General features: G+C 41.4%; 2 protein-coding genes across 2 annotated transcripts in view; both read left to right on the plus strand.

Annotated features, from left to right (window-relative positions):
* Positions 1-1855, plus strand: part of LOC121302579 (DNA polymerase alpha catalytic subunit-like) — a 4466-nt gene extending 2611 nt beyond the window's left edge. The window contains exon 5 of the mRNA XM_041232581.1: positions 1806-1855. Coding sequence (XP_041088515.1) covers positions 1806-1855 — 50 coding nt within the window. The remainder of the gene's footprint in view (positions 1-1805) is intronic.
* Positions 1856-4683: 2828 nt separating this feature from the next.
* LOC121302637 (DNA polymerase alpha catalytic subunit-like) overlaps positions 4684-23168 on the plus strand; it is a 31938-nt gene continuing 13453 nt past the window's right edge. The window contains exons 1-8 of the mRNA XM_041232650.1: positions 4684-4789; positions 5418-5510; positions 7180-7385; positions 8103-8235; positions 8350-8481; positions 8961-9135; positions 12811-12992; positions 15112-15243. Of these exons, the coding sequence (XP_041088584.1) occupies positions 4763-4789; positions 5418-5510; positions 7180-7385; positions 8103-8235; positions 8350-8481; positions 8961-9135; positions 12811-12992; positions 15112-15243 (1080 nt within the window). The 5' untranslated portion in view covers positions 4684-4762. The remainder of the gene's footprint in view (positions 4790-5417; positions 5511-7179; positions 7386-8102; positions 8236-8349; positions 8482-8960; positions 9136-12810; positions 12993-15111; positions 15244-23168) is intronic.

Below are 23168 nucleotides of genomic sequence, written 5' to 3' on the forward strand. Positions count from 1 at the left end.
CAGTTACAGTGATTAACAAAACATCGCCCTACAATCAAACATTAAACGGTTAAAAATAAATGTTGGTCAATGCTTGGCTGCTTAAACGGGGAGCCGCAGTGGTAGAGCAGCAGATCCTGTTCCAGCAGCTGGAGGTACAGTAGATGCACAGTACATTTCTAAGTCTGCTATCAAACTTCAATTCAGATCAATGTCCTTCTTTTTTTTTTTTGGGTGTGGACATGTATAATAAAGCTGTTATTATGCAGATTTGCATATCTAGTGTATAACAGTGCAATATTACACTTTATATCACAAGTGTGGGGATAGCGAGCGTGGGATACATTTTAGCTAGTGCAGAATAGTGGGTTTCAACAAGATCCCAGTCCTCTGTGTTAACAGCTACACCACACTCTCTTCTCATGACCTTGGCCAGTGCACACATTAGGCCGTCCCCTTAAGGCTTCTTAATAGAGAGGCTTCACTAATTAGCCAAATAAGCTGGGCACTTTTTTTTTTTCCCCCTCCTCCAAGCCCTCCGCAAACAATTTCGCACCTCATAAAACAGCAGCAGAAGCCCTGCTCGCGTTTCACAGGCGAATGATGCCTCTTCTAAAATAGCAGCCCGACGGCCTTGGTTCTCGGTGCCTCGCAGCGCCTGTGCGTTGAGCTGGAAGTGCGTTCGCTCCGTCAATTGCTGATGACAAGACGTCGTGCCGCTCGTCTCGGCTTGCACTGGCCCAGCTTAATGCAGTTATTTATGTGTGACGTCCCCCACCTGTCGGGGCAGCTCTCGGTTGGAGGTCACACTTTGGTGCCTTTTAGTCTGCCTTCAGCGGCTGAGGAGCAAGCCTGCCACTGTTCACTTCCCTCCCCCGCTACCACAGGCTTCATGTGACACCAGGACACATGTTTGCAGCAAGAACACGCTCTGATTGGTTATTGTCTCCCTGCGGCTTCCAGCCCTGGGCACGCGTCCCATGGGTAATGTCAGTTGCGGAGCCAAAACACTCCACTGAATTAGTGGCAGCAAGTGCCTTTTAAAGTCTGGCAACTGCAGAGGCGTTGGCCTTGGAGTTCCTTGCACCCTGTTCAGTGTTATGGCAGGTGTTTGTATTTGTCAATTGTTTTTCTTTCTAATTCCTGTGTCTGCAGCTTCATCTTACAATGCAGTTTAAAACATGACTGCGATGACCCCCACTGTGTGCATAAGCAGAAAGGGGTGGTACTATTGGAAACGATTGCTTGGCCTTTTTGCTTGCTGCCAGTTTCATACTAGGTTGACATTTTTGATTGTTTTTAAGTGGCTGTGCTTCCACAGTTTGTTTTAGTCTTTTTAGTGTTGGGCAAAACTCCCTTGACAAATGATATTGGCAGAAAATAATAGAACCTGTTTAAACTCAAATACTTACAATAGAGGGCTGGTGGAAGAGAGCGCGTGACTAACTTTGAAACATTTCTCAAGTAAATATAAGCAGAGCATTAAAATAGTTAACATGCCGTGGCTTGTTTTAACAGATGTTGCCAGTCAATATTGTTCAGATAAAAATGTGCCAGTCATTGTTAAACTATGCTTGTACTACAGTAATTAGACTGGGCAATGAGGAGTGGCCAGCTCTGAGCTTGTACTACTGAAGAAAGCGCAAAGCCTATGAAGCCTTATTGACTGAGTGACTTTTTTGGAAGCTGTGCGTCCGGGTTCAAGCAGTTCTCCATTGGCAGAGCGAAAGAGTCACTGCTCTTGTGTGTCTTAGAAAAACAGAAATTGGTCTCCAAGGTGCCAGCTTCTTGACTGTTTGTGCCTGTATTTCCTTCCCTGTGCTCAGGCTGGGTTACCTGCCAGCTGCTGTGTGAGATCCGGACCTGGATCGCTTAGAAGGGCAACCATAAAAATAGGAATACCGTTAAGTAACTCTTGAAGGGTAGTAGCAGTGTGTTTGGGGGTTTGTTACATCTGACTGTCTGCTGCTAGTGGAAGTAGTCTGTGTTGCACCTCCACCAGTGTATGGTTTGTATGCCCAGGGCAGTGCTGTTGTGGATATCGCACTACCATCCATTCTAGTCTCGACTTGCCCTCAGAACACGCCATTTAACCATTTTAAGATCTGTTAAAACAGAAGCGAGAAGTAATGCATTATTCCAATGCATTTCATTTATTTAAGAGAAGTTCTTCAGTGTACAGTACACCTGAAGAAGGCACTAACTAAAAAGTTTGTCTGCTTGGCCTAGTTTCTTAAAGTTTTCACTTTAGAATTCTGCTTTCAGTGCGGCTCCTGGTTAATTGTCGGGTGGCAGAGTGGCTCGGAGACTGGACTAGCTGGACAGCTGCTCTGTGGGTCTCCCGCCCGGGACAGAGCAGGAAGGTTGAGCACTTTGCTTTTAGTAATTGAAAGTCATTGCAGTGTGTGGTGCTTGGTGAGTGTGCATGGGAAGTCCAATGTGGAGCAGTGTTGCGTGATTACAAGGGAATGGTCAGAAACTCTTCTCCTGGTTTGGGGAAGGCACCTCCGGGGTTAGAAACCTGAGCTAATGAGAGCTGGCACTTCAGCTGTGCTGCTATTAAAAGCCATGTGGAAGCTGTCCGCTTAAAGGAAGTCTTCACAGCCTAGCACTCCTTCCAGATAGAGAAGGCATTTTAGTTAAAAGTTTCACCTTGATGCACCTTGTTAAGGAGTGTTAAAAATAAATAAATTGCAGGACAGATCACCGGCCTCTTGTTCCTGTTTTCATTTTAGTTTAATCTCAGTGTAAACGCACACGCTTGCCTTGTTATGTGAGCTAGTGTCAGGGCTTGCACATCTGTCTGTTTTTCAGTAATCCTTTTATATATGTATGTATATATATTCTTCTGTGTTTGGGCCTGTTTAACCCATTAAGTGCCACTGTCCTCATTTGAGGACAGGCTACTTTGTAATTTCTTTGGAGCATTTGTAACGCATCTACTTGTTATTTAAATGATCTGTCTAACTATGTTGTTATGGTAACTTACTCTCATTATGTTAACTGCAAAGTCTAAATGTAATGTATCAAATTACATAAATACAGATTGTTATGATTTAAAAAATATATACACCCAGTATATATTGGTACTTAATTGGTTAAAGCAGGCAAATATTATTGTCACGTGAGCCTAAAACTCCAGTGAAGTCCAGTTTCTTTTTAATAAGTAATATTTGTAAGACTTGGGTATCTCCCATATTTTACTGGAAGAAGGGGGAGGGGAGCAATGTATCTTCAGTTATCAAATTGTTTGAAAGCATTTCAGCTGACGTCACCAGGAGGAACGTGTGCTCCTGCATGGTGGCGATAAGTTGTTCATGGTTTCAAACATTTGTTTCTACTTGTGGTTCCAGAGCCCTTCACTCTGAAGAGATGACGTGCTTTCTTAATAACCCTGGAGTACCAGTAATTGAACACCTCTGAATTAATATGACCCATGGGCTCGCTTGAGTTGAGTCTTATTGTATTTTTTGTTCTATCCTCAAAAAAATCTCCACTAATCCATCTGTGGCACCTGTGGCTAACCCATTGCATTGTAACAGCTGCAGCACCAGCGCTGGAGAAAACCCCAGATACTCTGTATAATGGGCAGCAGGACAGGCGGATTCCCTCTCACAAAACCACTCCTGATTAGAATCATTAACCTCTATTATGACTCTGCTTCTGTAGGAATTTTGAGTTCCATTCTCTCTGTCAGTTGTAACCCTCTTACCCAATTATCCTGCATTTAAAAGAAAACCACAGAGACACTAAGTGTTGAATTACTGAATAGACTTGCTAATTGAACTCTTTCTTTTTTTTCTTTTTATCTGCTGTGATGTTTGAACAATTATTTAACAGCTGTACTTCAAGCTTGCAGGAAAAAAAAAAAAAAGAATCGCCGCAAAGTTTATTTATCAGGGCTGCAGACGCTTATTTCTGCAGCATTTTAAAATTGCTAACTGCTGCATGGTCGGTGTGAAAGAGGATGGGTTTCAGAGTTAACGAGTTACCGCAGGCTTCCTAGCCTCTGTTCTGTAACAGTTGGCACATTAAGCTGATGTTCTGTCTGTGTCTGTGAGACTTTAACGCTGCATCCTGTCAATGGGCTTTCTGTGATTACCCACAGTCCCACGCAGTCTTCGGGGAGCACGTTTGACGTACAGCTCTGGCCAAAGGGTTTGCACCACCCTTTTATATAGAATGAACTGATTTTAGTTTCATGAAGTCGAGTTAAACCTGCTGAGTAATGTTACGTTAACATCGAATTAAACACTGTCTGTAGTTTTCCCATATACTGACAAATTAAACAAAGTGACATTTTGAAATCTAAAATGAACTACTTAGGGCTTCTGGTAGACTTTTGCAATATAATTTTGTAGTTTCTTTGATTACATAAAAGATCTCAATTTATGTTCATATATAAAATTCTAGGTGATGCTAAATGTTTCCTCATAGCTGTGATCTGACCAGTTTTTTTTTTCTTTCTTTCTTTTTTCTTTTCAGATTGAATTGTCAATTAAGCTGGCATAGGAACAGACTATCTTTAACCAGTTTGCTGTTGTATTCTTTGCACATTGTTACTGAACCGAAGTGTCAGATTCATACTGCGTTGATGTTGGTGTTATTTAGCATTATACTGTGTGACCCCCCCTAACTCCAGAACTCTAAGCGTAAAGTGGACATGAAGGTGCTCCTTGCAGTGTTAATGGAGCTCCTGCCTGTCTGTATATACAGATGTTATATTAAATACGCAGTTTATTTTGAATGCTAATGTGAAATCCCTCTTCTCTTCCAGATCCTGATGCACACCAAAGAGCTGGTCCAGAAGGTAATGCTGCTGAGTGTGCTTTATTTAAAGCAATGGCTTCAACCTGATTTAGCAATCTCCCAGCCCTTCCGGACAGCATAAAACAGAGCGCTCTCTGTGGCTCCACTTAAACAGACTGGATGATCTTACAATACAATACAATACAATACAATTTACATTTCTGGTGCATCATTCATCAGAAGGATCTCAAAGTGTTTCTCACACGCACACACGCACACACACACACACACACACACACACACACACACACACACACACACACACACACACACACACACACACACACACACACACACACACACACACACACACACACACACACACACACACACACACACACACACACACACACACACTTACACAAAAGGAACAATTAAACCGTTAAATAAAACAAACAGAGGCAGAAGCGTGCAGTTTTCATTGTAAAATAGGAAAAATAAGATTAAAAAGCTATTTTGTAAAAATACATTTTCAGTCTAGATTTGAAAACAGTAAGAGCCCCAGATTCCCTGACAGAAGGCGGCAGAGCATTCCACAATGGAGACCTGATTTTCACTTCCCTGCTTGATTGTGAGTGGATATTTACAGTGTTGTGCTTTCCTTTTCCTTGCCCTTCCCTTGTTTTTAGATGAATCTGGAAGTCATATACGGAGACACCGATTCCATCATGATCAATACTAACAGTGCTAATCTGGAGGAGGTCTTTAAACTGGGGAACAAGGTAACGCTTCTACAAGCTCTCTGATCTGCATGCTGGGCTACAGTGTCAAACACATCTCTTTTCTACTGGGTGTTTGTAAGAGATTATCTTCTGACTGCGCTGGACCCCCTCTGTTAAGTTCAGTGCTTGGTGCAGGAGTCCTGTTTCCTCTGCTTCCTGGATGGCGTGTATTGAAGAACCCTGCAGTTGATTACAGTGTGGGTTAGCAGCGCGCTCCACTTAACCTCACCAGACACTGACAGCGTCACGATGGAGCAGAGCAGCACTCTGCAGGGATATAAACAAGGTTCTAATTGCATAGCAGCCTCACCCGTTCCAGGTTTTACTACAGGCTTGATTTAGCCACAGTGTGTATAGGTAACAAGTTCAGGTGTGTCTTATTGGATCCTAGTAAAACCAGGAATGGATCAAACCGCTATGCAACGGTGGTCTTGCCAAACCAAAAAAACAACTCCTGGCATTTCTTCAAGGGGCACGTAATTTTAAACAAATAGCTTTGAAAACCTTGCCTTTTTAATTTTTTTTTTAGCGTTAAATACCCAGTAGAATTTGATAGCTGGTAGGCTGTTTCCTCTGATAGTAACTGCACCTCTGCTTATCACATTCAGGATAACATACAAATACAATGCTGTAATGAAATCAAATCTGCAGACCTACAGAACAGCATCCAGGTTCAGAAAAGTGGTTCCCTTTGGGTTAGGTTTTTTAATGCTTTTGCAACATTGCTTTGCTGCAGGTAAAAAGGTAAACTTGTGTTCCAGCTGTCTTAAAGGCTAAAGCCATACTGGCTTGCCTCCCAGTTGCCATAGCTGTGTGTGTGTGTGTGTGCGCGCGCGCTTAAGTATTTGGATTGCATGTCCCACATGCACCCAGTGGGTTACGTCTCTAATGGTTTCCAAAACCACCTTAATATCAAACATTTATCACTGTCATTACTGACACTCTGACAAGCCTGCCATGAAAGTTTGTTTGCAAGTCGCACTGAATTTCATGCTAATTTGAAATAAGCCATTGCACAGGGAAGCTTTCTGCACTCAATTGCTTCATTAATCCGAGTCAGCAGCTGAGCAAAATACATTAAGCAGAGACAGGAAATAATGGCATGATTTATAAATCAATCACATTCACAACATGCACCACGAGCCTAGAATAAGGGAACGACTTTACACCGTATTTAACAGGTCCTTACAGACAGGATTTCTTAACACTTGCATGGCAACTGTCCTAAAAGAGCTTCTATCCTTATAAGTGTTTCTCATGGTAAAAGCATAGTAAAGCCCAGAGAGGCAAGGTAAAGCATATTAAACATGGCAAACCATCGTAAACTGATGTGTAGTATAACCATATGTGTGTAAAAGCCGTGTTAAATCCCAGATGTGTTTATTTCCAGTAAATCTTATCTGTAACAGTCGTGGATAATGAGGAGACTTGTGATTTGCTTTGTTGTGTTTCAAGTCATGTATGAGAGAAATCAACTGATCCCCAGTTAAGGATTTCATCACAATTCTAGTCCATTGTATCTTGTGTACAGATGTCATCCTGTGCACAGAACACATGAGAGAAATCTGAAGTAAAAAAACAAACACTTTAAGAGCTGTTCCTGAGTACAAGACGAGGTCTCTTTATATTCGCACAACGCATTTTGACTTTCAATGTAACCGCTGTCCAGGTTAAGAGTGAAGTGAATAAGCTGTACAAGCTCTTGGAGATCGACGTGGATGGGGTCTTCAAGTCTCTGTTGCTGCTCAAGAAAAAGAAGTACGCAGCCCTGACTGTGGAGCCCACGGGGGACGGCAAGTACACCACCAAGCAGGAGCTGAAGGGGCTGGATATTGTCCGGAGAGATTGGTGCGACCTCGCCAAGGAGGGTGGAAAGTAAGTGTTCTGGTGCTGGGTCGCGCAATGGAACAGATGCACTGCTGTCAAAGACACAGCTCTTGTTGGAGCGCCTTCACAGTTTTGTACTGTCATATGTAACGGGATGAAGGCTGGGCATGAACCAGAGCCACGCTCACACAGAAAAAGAGCATCTTGACTACAGTGCAAAAGAGCCAGGCTCATCTGCATTCATGCTTGTAGAGCTTGACTTGTACCGTACATCAGTGACTTATTGAACATTGGTATAACTGCACATGCATCATTCACTGGACTAATACTTACATGTGTAGTGTACATAAACTAGAGGAGACTGGACATGTAACTGTCAAGAAAACGAATCTGATTGTATAACATGTACAGCAACAAATAAATGGTACCTGATTTAACAAACAAAATGAAAAGCAACGTTTGCACATTTTCATAACAGGCATATAGGAAACAGAATTTAAAGGAACAGCACAGTCACATCTGAACAGCAGTCCTCATTTGTACCCTGCCTGTATTTATTTTAGTGGGTGTGGGATCATGCGTGGTATATTTTATTTGGTTCTGGGAGATGGAGTGTCTCCAGTTAAGATCACGAAGCGTGTGCTAAAATGTGTTTTTTTTTTAAGATAGTATTTGCATGTTGGAAGTACTAAGCCGATGATCTGGCGTGGGATCATGAGGATGTTGCTAACTCTGTTTCCCCTCTTCACCCCTCCACCCTTGCAGCTATGTCATTGCTCAGATCCTTTCAGATCAGCCCCGAGACACGATCGTGGAGAACATCCAAAAGAGGCTGATGGAGATCGGAGAGAGCGTTGTGAACGGCAGCACTCCCCTCCACATGTTTGAAATCAACAAGGTCAGCCTGATTGCTCCGGGGCCTGCCTGCTGCGCAGTAGAAAAGCAGCTGAACTGCCAGTTTCTAGGTGGGTCAAACCTTTAATGTCGTGTTTTTCTTTGTGTGACCCTCTAGGCCTTGACGAAGGACCCTCAGGATTACCCTGATAAGAAGAGCCTGCCCCACGTGCACGTGGCCCTGTGGATAAACTCACAGGGGGGTCACAAGGTGAAAGCCGGGGATACCATTTCATACGTCATCTGTCAGGTAAGGAAGTCTTCATGCTTCATACCTGAGATGCTATTCGTCAGTGCTCTGGAAACGAGACTGGCTGCGGGGGAGAAAAGGCTACTGAATTCTATACAGACCTTATGCTTGATAATAACTGCTTTACACCTCACCCTGGTTACGCAGGAGCAAGAGGGTTAGAAGGGTACTGTACAAGTTCTCAGTCGTGGTTCATAGATTCACATAGATATTTGTTCAATCTTTACTGGACCAAGAAGATCCTTTAAGTTTTATTAAAATTTTCTTTATATTGTGACTGTATCTGCAGACCTAATAAAAGCAAAACAGTTCCTGCATGCATTGACATGTGAGTTGCTGTGATTTCCTCTCCTCGATATGAGGTAATGACATGTCAATTCCAAAGGTTTTCTTACACTCCCTGGTGAATGCATGTGATGGGTGGAGGTCCAGTGCAGGAGAGTCCCCTCAGTGATGGTGCTGTGGTTGTGTGCCTGCAGGACGGCTCCAATCTGAGTGCGAGTCAGAGAGCCTACGCCCTGGAGCAGCTCCAGAAGCAGGAGGGCCTGAGCATCGACACGCACTACTACCTGTCCCAGCAGGTCCATCCCGTGGTGTCCCGAATCTGTGAGCCCATTGAGGGCATCGATGCCGTCCTCATCGCTACGTGGCTGGGTGAGTCCCGTGTCCCCTTCTGTGTGTGTGTGTGTGTGTGTGTCTTTATATACAGCTTTATGATACTCAGCTGTTCAAATGTCCATCAGTGCTGGAATCCCCGGCCCCTCGCAGCGACCGCTCTGATTTGAAACTTTTTCAAATGAGTGACAGGCCAATATTTTGAAATTCTTTCATCCAATTAGCCAGTGTTTTCAAAACAAGGTTCCATCGAGCCTGTGAGGCTGCAGCTTTGCTAATAGTGTCAAGAAGTCAACACGTCCACTGGGGCAGGTACAGAAAGAAGAGAGCCAGGCTAGAGTAGCTCGCAGGCCCTGCTCTGAAAACAGAACTGGCATTCCCAATGGGGTTGACCGTTCTTGCCCAGTTTCTTCCCTGAGGCTATTTTCATGTGTGCCTTAAATGACTCTGATGGTACTTTTAATAACAGTACAGTTAGTAATTGGTTATGCATATGACACCATGTACCTTAGGACAGTTCAGGCTTTTCAACTTGCATTGCAATGCATTCCAGTACGTTTCACCAGTCTTCGGTACCTTTCACAGCAGGACTGCACTTACCAGAATGCATTGGGGGGTGTGCTTTAAAAAGCTTGAACTGTCCTAGTGTTAGAGGAGTCACATGGTAACCCTGGTTTTGTAGAATTCAGTACAGTATATTCCAGAAAGACCAGTGTCTGTAGTGGATGCCCTAATGAATCCATTTTAAAACCTTTCCGTATTTACTGTGTTAAAATGGTTGTATGTAGTATTATTAAGGTTTGCCTAGTCCTTCAATATTCATCGATGAATACTGTTAACACTGGAGAGCTGCCACGCTCGACAAGGAGCCTCCAAACAAATAAGTTTGTCTCTAGGTGGCAGCACTTGATGGTGTTATCATCCGAGTGGACTGAAAATGAATAAAATGCACAGCCCTCCACTTGGGAACCTTGGTCTGCCGTAGCCTTTGTGTGGGTATTGTGTGGTGGCATCACGTTTATGTATCTTCTATAAACCCTTGGATTGTTTCAGTGTGTTGTAACTGTTTACCGTGTCCCTGACTCTGACAGGCCTTGCAGGCTGCTGCATGGCGAGGGTGTCGCAGGCAGTTTACACAGTGACCTGTTGGGTCGATGCAGGGTCTGTGTGGAATAGGGATGTTGTACATTGTACAAAATATGCAGGTCAAATCCAGGTGCCCGGGGCGTAGGGAGTGTACAGTGTCGGCCAGTTTATTTCATTTACGCAATTTCGTCAGTCTTCTTTTCCCATACAATCTAAATGTTGTATGCATGCAGTCTTATAAGCAGATGCAAATTGCAGTGACGGTTGAAGGCTCGTCCTTATGACGGCTTTTTCTGTATGGTTTCGAACGTTCCCAGTATGTTGTAGCTTTAAAAGGTTAAACATAAAAATGTGTTTCATTGGTCTTTTAAGAAATGTTAACATATCCTAACTCCCCTTGCGCAATGCGTCTGTGTCTGGATCCGTTTGCTGTGCAGCCCTGCAGCCTTGCACCCCTGCACCCCTGCACACCTTTGTACTGTTTCCATTTCATCTTTCACCTTGTGCCCCTATTTTATTTTGTTTTACACAAAAAAAAGGTCCATTAAGGCAACACAGTTGAAGGTTTTTCATGCAACACTGAAAAAAAGAGCATAGCATAAAAAATTAATCTTACTAACACTGTAGGCTGGTTTCACAGACCTTGATTGGCACTAATCTTAGACTATCTAGTGTTATTTTAGGTAAAGATGTCTGGAAATACCTAACTTAAAGTAGGGGGCTTCCGAAAAATATAGTGTTACACGTCCCCACGTGTTGCTAAAACTGTTTAATGTACCTGTCATTTTTTTCATTAACACCCTGACAACTTTTTACACTTATAACTTTAAAGTCGGTTATACAGCTAAAAACGTCAGCTGTAGTGCAGTGATAGTGTAAGGATTATTGCCCACATTGTCAAACAGGTAACACAACAGTAATGATCAATGGTGTGGTACAGAACAGAAAAGCCAGAGCACTTACTATGATTTAGAGGACAGATCTCAAACCCCAGTGCACTAGAGCGACCATTTTGGAAAATGCTTTGAAACCGACTTTAAAGTGTATAAAACTAGGATGTTACCAGTGAAAAGAGAAATTCCAGGTACGTTATTGTAGCAACACGTGGGGACGTGTAACGCTGTGTTTTTCGGAATCCCCTTGCTCTTTTAATGTAAGCTAGTATAATTTAAAATAAGCAGCTCTGTTGCCAAGTTAAGCAGGGAGCTGTCTTCTTTTGTTCTTCTGTGAGATAAAAGCCTGGCTGAAAGGAGACTGTTAACTACGTTTTTGTAAGTGTTAAAATAATTAAGGCAGCCCCCCTCGTGCTTTGTCAACACTGCTAAGTGATAGCGGAGTTGGCTGAGTAGCAGAGCGGTGTGCACGTCTTCAGGTTTTGTGTGCAGCGTCGCAGGGAGAGAGAGAGCTGGCCCTGGGGTATTGTTCTCCAAACAGTCCCTGTGTTATCCTGTCTGCAGCTGCAGGCGAGTTCAGGTTTCAGTTGGTGGTGATGCCCTGTCTGTGAAGTGGTGGAGCCAGCCAAGCCAGGAGGTTACAGGCTTCAAACCTGTCTGCATGATGTTTGCCGTGCCTCATCTCTTCCCACACGCTTACTATTGTTAGCAGGGGGTTTAATTAGCTGCTTCTAATTAGCTACAGCAGAAGGTGTTCTCTGCACTTCTGACAGCTGGACCTGTGCTATCGGGTCAGGAGGGTACCTGAAGAGTTAACGCAGTGAGTAGAAGGACAAGCTTGGATTTGAAAGGGAACATCTGCAATCTGTAAAAGAAGCACATCACAACACTGAACAGTGCTAAAGCCTGGGGACCTGAGCAAGCATCAGTGAAACGTTGATGTCTGTGACCGGGGAATTACGACATGCATCGGTTTGCCTATTGTTCAGTTTGGGTCGACATATTCAGTTTGTGGTGCAGGTTGGCATTTTGGAAAATCGGCCACTGAAGCAGTTTGTTCTGCAGTGTTCTAAAAACGGAAAATGTAAAGTAGCCTACTGCATTTCCGCTTTATTGAGGTTACACCATATTAAGAAGCATTCAGATCCAAAACCTGAACCAAATAAAACAAAAAGAAATGCACTGAAAGAATTTCAGCGAGTGACACAACAAGTACATTCGAATGATAAAAATGAACTGGCAGATATAAAATCTATGGGAAGAAATGCAGGCGAGGTTCGATTTGTTTGCTCCTGTTGGACTTGCTAGAGAAAACTATGCCTATCCGAAAGAGAACTCTCATTGGTTTTTATGCATGTGTTTATTGCTCTCGCTATATAAACCGTCCATGTACATTTGATAAACAGACGGCTGTGTCCAGGCTCATTTTCCTGGTAATGGTCGACATTGAGACTCCAGAATCACAAGGAAACTGACAATTTGGATGACCAGATCCAACTAGTAAGCTTGACACCATGTTTCGTGCACCTTATTGCAAACATAAGAAAGTTAGCATCATTTTTATTTGTGAGACTCAAGTCCCTTGTACCTTAAAGGATTCAAAATGTCCCTCCCATGTAGTTGCTTGAGAAGTTGCCCAGTGTTGCCTAGTATATTAATAGAGCCTAAATGTCTGTGCTGGGAGTGTGCCCCCGATGCAGAGAAGCCGTTGACGTGTCCTGTGTCTCTGTCTCAGGTCTGGACCCGTCTCAGTTCCGCTCTCAGCAGCAGTATCACCGGGACGAGGAGAGCGATGCCCTGCTGGGGGCGCCGGCGCAGCTGACTGACGAGGAGAAGTACCGTGACTGCGAGAGGTTCAAGTTCCCCTGCCCGCGGTGCGCCACAGAGAATATCTACGACAGCGTCTTCGATGGCTCGGTGAGAGAGGCAGCAGCTCTCAGCCAGAACAGGGCACGGAAAAGCTTATTGTTGTCATCCTGATACAGAAGAAGTTATTGCATGTACCCTTTTTAAGGTGTTTTTGGTTGCCTTAGATTCTGTTTCTTTTTTTTTTTTTTTTTTTTTTTTAATTATTACACTAGTAGTTTGTAAAATTGGATCAGATTGTGATTTAGAAAATTAAACTAATATTCTTAGTACAGCTCAGCAATGTTTAAATTGTGGCTGGAACCATCAAGTAAACAAAATGCCTCAAATGTAACCTTTATTTAAACAGTGAAGTCCCGGTTCAATAAAGGGCACATTTGCAGAAATGGTTCATCAATAAAGGGCACATCTGCAGAAATGTTTCGTTGATGGTTACACAAAAAGAAAGCAAGCAAGTGAGCGAGCGGGCATCATAATATAAACCTGGTCAATAACAGTTACCCAGCTGCACTGTCCTGGCCAAACTATCCAGAGAGCTTGTAAGAGCAATCTCTCCTCTCTCTCTCCTCTCTCCTCTCTCCTCTCTCTCTCTCGCTCTCGCTCTCCTCTCTCTCTCTCTCAGTATCTTTGATCCGTTAACTTCAAACATTACGCAAAACTTTGTTGAAACTTTGCAGGTTGGAATTTATTTTTTATTTTTTTCAATGTTGTTCTTGTGTTCCGTAATATCTTGGAATCTTTTATTGAAGCATATCAGCATTCTAATTAAAAGCTACAAGATGTTTTTCGAGCAATAAAAACGGCGCTATGAAATATATCCTAAAGTTAATCTCCCGATTCCTGGGCTGTCCTCCTTTTTTGTAAGCCTCCCCCAGTGATTTATCTGGAATGTTGTCCTTCTGATGAGTGCAGCCGGCATTGCCAAATATTCACGGCTGGCCTTGATCTGGAATGATCGTGTGCATATAAGCCATTAGCAAATTAATAAAAAAACGGAGAATTCCCAAGGAACCTTGACTGATAAAGCAGATCAGTCCTTATCAAAATTAAAAGTAATTGTCCCCAGTTAATTTGGGTAAACAGCAGATGTCTGGAATGTTTGAGTCAAAACAGTTTGTTGGAAAGGTGTCAGAGAGGAGGAGGGGAGAGGGGGTCTCGCGTCGGCATTGCTCCGCTCAGCCTTGACTCTTGCTTCATTAGAGCTGTAATAAAATAGAGCTAATTGCACAAGCCCCTGACACACTGCAGATGGGCTGGCTCTTCAACACAGATTAGAAACTCTTCCTCCTGGGATTTGAGGTGGGAGAAAGAAACATTTGGTGAATTGCAGGGTTTGGTTTGGTGCTGTAATAGTCTGTTTGGGGTGTGGTGGTTTTGTTTTTTGGTTTAGTTTGGTTTTGTACCCTTTTTAAGTTTGTGCACTTCCGGCTGGTTTCACAGACCTTTGGATTACATAATGTTGCTTTAGCTAAGGTAGTCCAAGATTAGATGCAGACGGGGTCTATGAAACCAGCCGTACATTTAAAAAAAAAACTTGATTACATTTGGGAGTTTGCAAACGCCTGTAGGAGTGAGCCACCCAAAGACAACTGCTATGCAATAGGAGGCTTCCATCCCTGTATTATAGAGCAGCAGTGGAAGCTGTGTGTGTCTGGAGACTAGAAAACTTGAGCTAGGTGTTTCTTAAACAAATCTGAAATCTAACAATTTCGGGTTTTATTTGCTACTGTCCGTGCAGGACTCTGACCACAAAACCTGTTTAGTTTCTGAACCCAGGATCTTGAGAAGAAGCTGGACTCCTGTCCTTGCTTCCTGTGTTTTTCTCTCTTTTTTTTTTTTTTTATGATCTATTTCACGTTTTTACCTCTGAAGCCAGTCTATGAGGCAGCCTGGTGGTGGATTTGCCAAACAGAAAACACAATTTCGTTTCTATTTGTAAAGTTTCTTTTAAAGAAAATTGGGAGGCTGAAATTGCAGGTAGAAACAGTTCAGACAGACACTGGGTTAGAAAGTTCCAATTGAGAAGCAGGCTTCGAATGTTCCACGTCTCCCGAGCCTGAACACAAAGAGATTAAGGTATCAATCTGCTGTTTTGTTGTGCGTGGATACAATGGGCCTGAGTGTGTGTCTGTAGTTAAATGGCTTTTTCTTTTTCTTCTTTCATTTCCAGGGAAAAGTGATTGAACCCAGCTTGATGCGCTGCAGTAATACAAACTGTGAAGCTGCACTGATAAATTACGGAGTTCAGATGAGCAACAAACTAATTCTGGACATCAGACGTCACATAAAAAAGTATTACAGTGTAAGTGTCGTGGCGGGTGATCGCTAGGCTTTCATTGCCTTCTCATCCATTTATTTCTACCGTATACAAACCTGTAATAGAATAAGTATTGATACCCAATTATAAAGAAGTCATGTCCTCAAGGCATGTTTACAATCCCAATGAAACTAGACTTGAGATGGAAAATTATTTTAAAGTGATTTCGTTCACTTAATGTTCTTTTGAAAAGCACACACACACACACACACACACATATATATATATATATATATATATATATATATATATATATATATATATATAGCTGTATGTGTGTGTGTGTGTGTGTATATATATGTATATAATATATATATATATATATATATATATATATATATATATATATATATATATATATATATATATATATATATATATATATATATATATATATATATATATATATATATATATATATATATATATATATATATATATATATATATATATATATATATATATATATATATATATATAGCTGTATGAGTGTGTGTGTGTGTGTGTGTATATATATATATATATATATATATATATATATATATATATATATATATATATATATATATATATATATATATAAAAAAAATATGGATATGGTTCTGGCATTGATTACTACCTGTGCACTGGCACTGTGCCACGGTCCCTACAGAATGTGTGCTTCCACACACTGGCACAGTGCTACAGTCCCAAGCAGGCAAGTACTATGTGAGATGCATCACTTTTTTAGTTTTTACTGCAAACCATTTCTTTGCTTGCACTGGACCAACCAAATCACAGCTACATCTTTACAAGAACTGCGTTTAGTGTCACGGATTTCAAATACCCCTAACCTGAGCTTCACGTACAGTTGTGTGCTGTGATATTCTTCTGAACCCTTACCTTGAATACGGATTTGACATTCAGTCCACCGGCGTCCAGCTGTCTACTACATTTTAACTTGTGCATAAGCTCTGTGAATGATCTCTTTATTAGTTGTATTCTCATCATCATGATCTGTTTGTCATTACATGGCCTTGTAAACAGTGTTTTATGCATTTTAATGATACAGCCTGTAGACCTGCTTTGCTTGATGAAGACTTTGTTCTCTGACGGTGCTGTGATCTCATGACTGGTAGGAGTGTATATCTAAGTCATGAGGAAGAACATTATCTTATCTCAGCTGGGAAAGAAGGCAGGATTTATTTATATATCTGTAATATATAGGTTTTTTTTTTTTAATGAAAGAGGGAAAATTTCATTAGCTTGACAACTTGCAGGTTCCCTGCTGTGTGGATCTTGAGAAGGCTAAGAATTAACTTTGATTCCCCCCCTCCACCCTCCCCCTGGTCTAGCTAAACTGCCATGATTCATTTAAAAGATAACCCACTGTTTCAGTTCATATTTCCACTGGGCAGTTTCTTCACACCGCCTCCTCTGACAGTGCGTGTGCACGCATGCCTATCATTCAGGGCCCTCTGTGTGAGCCCTCCCAGGACTGATCGTTTTACAATGAAATGAGGTGCTGGTGCCACTCTTAGTCTTATACGTTCACACTAGCTGTAGAACTGGCCATTATTCATTGAGGTTGGGATGAATGGGTGTGGCTCTGTCAAGTGCTGCTGGAGGTTTGTTTAGCTGGCACATGTTGAAGTGACTGTGATCCCTCCCTGGGGTTCCTGAGTGAATCTCTGGGAGGGAGATAGGGAATATGCTGCTGAAACAGAGAGAGAGGCTGGCGGTTATCTATTCTGATGTTGGGCTCTGAAACTACGCCTCTGAGTCTAGCTTTTTATTTATTTCAATTTTTTTCAGTGTGCAGGTAAAATATTTGCTGCAAATGAGAGCTTGGTACGCATGTATGTCAATTTCCTATTTACTGTATAATAGGCTTCCATTTCAATGGAGAAGGCCAAGTCTATTATCTGCCTCTATTTTCAAGAATATCTTTAAAGACAAAAATTGTGAATGGAGTTTGAAAAAGAAGTCTTGAGTGTCTCTTGCTCATACAGTATCGATGATTCTGTGTGTCACGGATCTGATCCCGGTGTGGTTTAAGGAAGCAGACTTCTGGACCAAGTCTTGACTTCCATCACTGTCACCTATATTGATGTGGTGGAGGCACAGATGTCTAGGGTCTCTAAGCTATTTGCTCCAATATACAGTGTGTTGCTTTGGATCTCTTCAGACTGTGCTTGTAGGTCATTGTGACCCACCCTTTTTAATGGACTTACTGTATTTGTTATTACCCCTGTTGGTGGATGCATATGCCTAGATGATGGTCTATAGTGAAGACCTGCATACATCTGTAACCAGTGTTGATTTTAAAAAGTAATTGGAATTGACCCCCGCCCTGTCCTCTAAGTCGCACGGTTTAGCATATATCCAAAGCACTGCGTGTCCAAGGAGAGTGACCCCTCTGCTTGTTTGGCGTGCCTCCCGTCTGGAGCTCCAGCGTCAGTAATCCTGAAGAGCCTTGCCGGGCCATTCAGTGTTGGGCCTCCACAGCAGACCCTGCTACACCTGAGGAGGATGACCAAGGAAACGGCCGAGGTCCAGGTGGATAGCAGAAGACTCCAGCCGTCAGCCCTCTTTGACACCTCGCCTTTGTTGGTTTAGAACAGGGGCTCCCAAATCAGTGGGATGGTTTCAGTTTTGGGTTCATTCCTAGATCTTCTTTTATGTTACGTTACTCTGCAGGTTAATAAAATAACCGAACCTAATCCCATCAGTCAACAAAGGAGCAACACTCTCTCTCTTTTTTTTTTTTTTTCAGCTTAACAGTTTGGGTAATTTTCATTAATCCAGTAAATACAAATTGTGCCTTGATTTATCCTGCTCCATCTGTCAGCAGCAGTTTTTAATGGATGAGTGCATCGACTGTATGCAATAAAGGCATAAATGTGAAAAATATGGGGGGTCTAATTATAAGGCTTCTGAATTTGTAAGAGGCCACATAAACAAGACATCCCTGTAATGCTTATTAATTGTTAATAATGCCTTCGCGAATGCCTCTCTGTATGGCACAATGATTTAATGTATTTGTTTGCTGTGTTTATTTACCCTGCCATGTTGTTTTCAGTTTCTCAGATTTTTTAAAAACAATACAGTACCAAAGGACCAGCCTTCAAACAGCATAGCTTCCAGACAAGGAAGTTTTAGAGCTGGTCTTCGCTGTGGATTCCGGAGGGAGCGTCTCATTGGCTCTGGCGCTCCCACGGGTTAGGGAGGCATAACCTGTAGGAAATGTTTCCCATCATTGCGCTACAGCGGACCCCTCTGGCTAGGCGCCTGGCGAGCTCAGGCAGACACCTGCAGGGCTGACCTTTGTCCTCTAGAGGCCGCTAGCTCCCTTACCACAGGAAATAACCTGAATATCTTCTGCACTTCCTCCGAATTCTGAAGTCATTCTTTTTTTAATTCAGCCCTGTTAATTGGATTGATTTATCTGTATTCCTTCCATGTTCCTTTGTAACACATGATGTTGATCACATGCATAAGGCATGAATTCATGCATGGATTGACACCTCGCAGGTAAGAGGGTATAAATGCATGCCTTGTACATGTTATCTATGTCGTTTGTTACAAAAGAACATCAAATGAATACAAGTAATTAAATCCACACAAATTAACAGGTCTGAATTCAAAATGAATTACTTCAGAACTTGGAGGAAGTCCTTCATATGTTCAGGTGTTATACACTGCGGGAATTCATTATGAATTTGTGGTTGATATTTTAGTGTTACCGTGTACATTGTTCCAGAGTAGAAGCAGCAACCGCGGTGCTGCTAAAAACTGCAGCTAGTTATATTTACCAAAGGTTAAGAAGTGGTTGAGTGATTTCTGATAAGTCGGTTCTGTTTAGAATTCCAGATGAGGTCTGTTGCAAGGGGGTGGGGGGGGGAGGACATAGAGGAATGGAAATTGCACAAGGAGGTCCTATGGAACTCCCTGCAGGGATGATTCATTCTTTATGGATCACTTGAAATGTTCTTCTACTTTATTTAAGCCGTATTGCTCAGATAAGCCCCGTTCCGAGGAGCAGTCATGCTTGGAATGCAGAGCAGGAGCCTGCTTGCAGGTAAAGTGTGGCATTTCGCTAGAGCCTGTTTCAGTTAACTGGCAGAGGCCTCTTTCTTTTCTGCAAACAAGCTGTTAAAGTTTCTGAGAGCGATGTGGAATCTGCCCTAATAAAATTAATATACTTAGGCATTTTCAGTTTGCACTTCAGTTCAGCTTTGTGCTGTCGCTGGTCCGTCTTGATCCGGACTTTGCAGTTTACACCATTTTGTTCCTTTTTGTGAAAGGAAAATCTGTTGGTGTTGTAAAGCTGCTCCTCTCTAAGCAATCCAAGGGTTAATCCAAGTAGTTCACATTCAGCATTCTGAATGCCCAAATCCCTCGGCACCCTTCAACATCTCTGGAGGAGTGACCTGCATGATTCAACACAGGATTCTGGGAGTTGCAACACTTCATATACGTCTCGTATCATCTCCCAGGTATTCATCCTGCTTTGCTGGGTGACATCAGAGGCCACAACTGGGTAAAGTTAAGGCTTTTATAGTTACACTAAGAAGCCTAGAAAAGTTCATGATTCATGTGTTGTTGACGTTTTCTTTTTCTTCTTGACGGCCTTGCTGTTTTGTTTTTACGCCAGTGCCAAGACCTGGCGGTAATCTCTGTATTTCTAATATGGCATGCTTGACTTTAATGCCATTCCTGTACTTTTTCCCGTGCTTTATAATGTTTTCACAGACCCTGCTTCGCTCTAATCTTGGGTTACCCAATGTTACAGCAGGGGAAGTAGAAACCAGGGGCAACATTGCAAAAGCATCCTAAGTGACATTCTTATCTTCGGAGATTAATGTCCTAACTACAAGTTTAGGAGAGTTGATATTGCAGAAAATGCTCTCCTAACTTATCTTCCTGTCTTAATTTCAGATAGGAAATAGCATATTGCAGAATGTTTCTAACTTGGTCATTTCCATACTTTCTTTCCTAACACAGACAACAAATTCTATAGTGAACCATAATGATCCATTGTTTTGGTATGTGTAACTTTAACAGTAAGCTATGTGTAACGCCCAGATCCAGCCCCTCCTCCCTTGAGAAGTGTTGTGTACGGGACAGCACGGAGCTGGAGTTAGACATGCTCACACATTACTGCCGGTGTTTGTGATAGTCATGCTGATTGATATTTGAACCATTACTGAGGAATAAGATATGACGTATCCTGTGTTGATTCTGTTGTGTTATTGTATTACACGGTGAGACGCTCCATTGTTTACTATAACCAGTGGCTCATATATGTAATGTAACTCGAAAAATACAAGTTTGGTCTCTGTAATGCACGCAGTTATAGCACACACTTTCTTTCACCCTGGAGGCACGAACATCACAGTACTTTTCATATTTTTAGCTTTACTTTAGCCTGTGAGAGAGGAATTCCAACACACAACTTAAAATTAATATTGTGTCTATGACTGAAATTGAATATTTATGGATTCATTTTTTTCTTTTTTAAATACCGGTATTGCTTTATTGTTAACTCGATTTTATTATCTTATTTATTATTATTATTAAAATTATTATTATTATTATTATTATTATTTATTTTTACTGCGATCAAAACCTTATTCTCTTCCCGAATAAAGATTTAGAGTCCTGCATTTTTTTGCCACAGTTGTATCGAGTTTATCTATTCTGGTGACAGTTCCCTGAAGCTCAAGCTATAACCTGCTCTATTCAGACTCGATCCGTCGCTTACATGTAAGATTGCCGTTAGATAGGATTTTTAGAACTAATGTTAGGGTAGGATGAGATTTTTAGGAAATTGAAGACACTCCTGCATTAGGAAATGCCTTTGTAATACCAAGTATAAGATAGGAAAGCAAGTCTGGAAAAATCCTGTCCTTGCCATGAAAGATAAGATAGGAGAGCCAGTTAGGAAGTTGTTCTGTAATACTGCCCCTGACCTTGGTGTTTCTCACATGGGAAAGCTGTCTACTATCCGTATATAGTGTAGGGATTTATTTCACTCTAATTTCTAGGTTCATTGCAAATGGATGTGTATTATGTTTTCAAACGGAAAAATAACATTAAATCAGTCCTGAATGATTTTTGCCGAGTTTTAAAAACGCAAAATTAAGTTGAAACAATTAAAAAAAGAACTAATTTATAGAGTATACAAGAGAAAAGGACAAACCAAAAATATTTTAATAGTAAATTGGACTGAAAGGGTTACATTTGTATTTCAGCTTCCAAAGTAACGTGCTGCAGTCTAGCGAAGCTTGCTTGGCCTGTTCCATGTTTTTAATGCATTGCTTCAGTGTAGTTTGAGAGCTTCAGGAAGCTGCCTAGCCAAATCCACAGCTCTATGGATTACACCACCAGCCCCAGTGTGATATTCCCTTTGGCCTCAAGATGGCTTTGTAGAAGTGAACTCCAGGGCTGCATGCAGCAGCAGCACTGCATTGTGGACCTGGCATGTCCTGATTAGGCAAATGCATATGAAGGAGCGTAATGACACAGTTCTTTTCTGCTTTCACTTGCCGCCTCTCTGGCACTGCTTTTGACACCGCTGTTTAATGCTGTCAAGGCTAATTCAAAGTGTTTGATTTAAGTGCCGTGTGTTAGTCTATGACTGTACAACAAGGATCCCATTAGAAATGGCAGTGTCGTCACTGCTGATCGTTTTTGTTTGGTTTATTTGGCGCAGTCCAGGCCTTCCCTGTTAATCCTGGAATTGGTTGACCGGAAATGTAGCCAAATGATTTATTTAAACAGCTTTAATGTCGCGTCTTTTCTGATCGTGGAGTGATTTCTACTGTCACTGTTTCAATGGCTGTTGAGGGGGACAGCGTTTCATCTGACATGCTTGCTTCCCCAGAGGACCCCTGCTGGATGTGGTGGTCAAGTGGCTTGGGGACAATAAATTCAAATGGGCTGTATTGACATGACAAGTCATACAAGTATTGCCAAATATGTTATTCTTCATTGATTGATTGTTTGTTTATTTATTTATTTATTTATTTATTAGGGCTGTCAAGCGGTTAAAAAAAAATTGATTGAGTTTTTTTTTTTAATCAGTTAAACTTGGTTTTAATCACATTTCATTGATATAATTGCTGCATCAATCTCAATTAAGTTTTTATATTATTTATTATTATTTATATTATTATTATTATTATTATTTATTATTATTATTATTATTTTTATTATTATTATTATTAACCCTGTTTTCCTATTTCTGGATTCTCTTCATAGTTTGATATTTATTTACAATCCAGCATTTGTTAAATTGTTTGAACAAACTGCTAAATCACAATGGAGTCAGTTTATTACTCAATAATTTTAAATTCTCTTTTTATTGATAACTTGAAATTGGCTAAATAAAACAAAATATTGACTGAGTAATATGGTCCATATCCTCCATAATTGTGAATAATATAATTTATAATAAGTGTGATTATTGAAATAAAGCAAAGCTGCAATGTGAACAGGTCTGCAGTTATTAGCTGTCCACTTTGCAGCAGCACTGGGTATAGTATCGGAATCTCTAAAAGAGTACTCTGTCAGAACTGACGGGTTTCTTTTGGTGGGGTGCTGTCTGTAGCAGAAGAATTACTAGAAAGTGTATTTTGAGAAGTGAAGGCATGTTTAGCGCGCAGGTGGTACAACAGACTAGATGCACTTCTGTGATACTGGAATGCACTTTTGATACTAGATACAAGTAACCCTCTTTCTAGCCAATGACCCATGAGACTTAAAAAAAAAAAAAAAAAAAAAAAAAAAAACCTTCTAGATATGTGTGTATGTAGCAGGTTTTATTCAATTTTATGAAGCAAAATTAGTTCATTCTATAGGGTGATACAAAACATTTGTCCATAGCGGTATGTGTGTGTTGTTTTTTTTTTTTTTTTTTCCCCAAC

This window comes from Polyodon spathula, chromosome 30 (genome assembly GCF_017654505.1).
Source record: "Polyodon spathula isolate WHYD16114869_AA chromosome 30, ASM1765450v1, whole genome shotgun sequence".
Taxonomy (NCBI): domain Eukaryota; kingdom Metazoa; phylum Chordata; class Actinopteri; order Acipenseriformes; family Polyodontidae; genus Polyodon; species Polyodon spathula.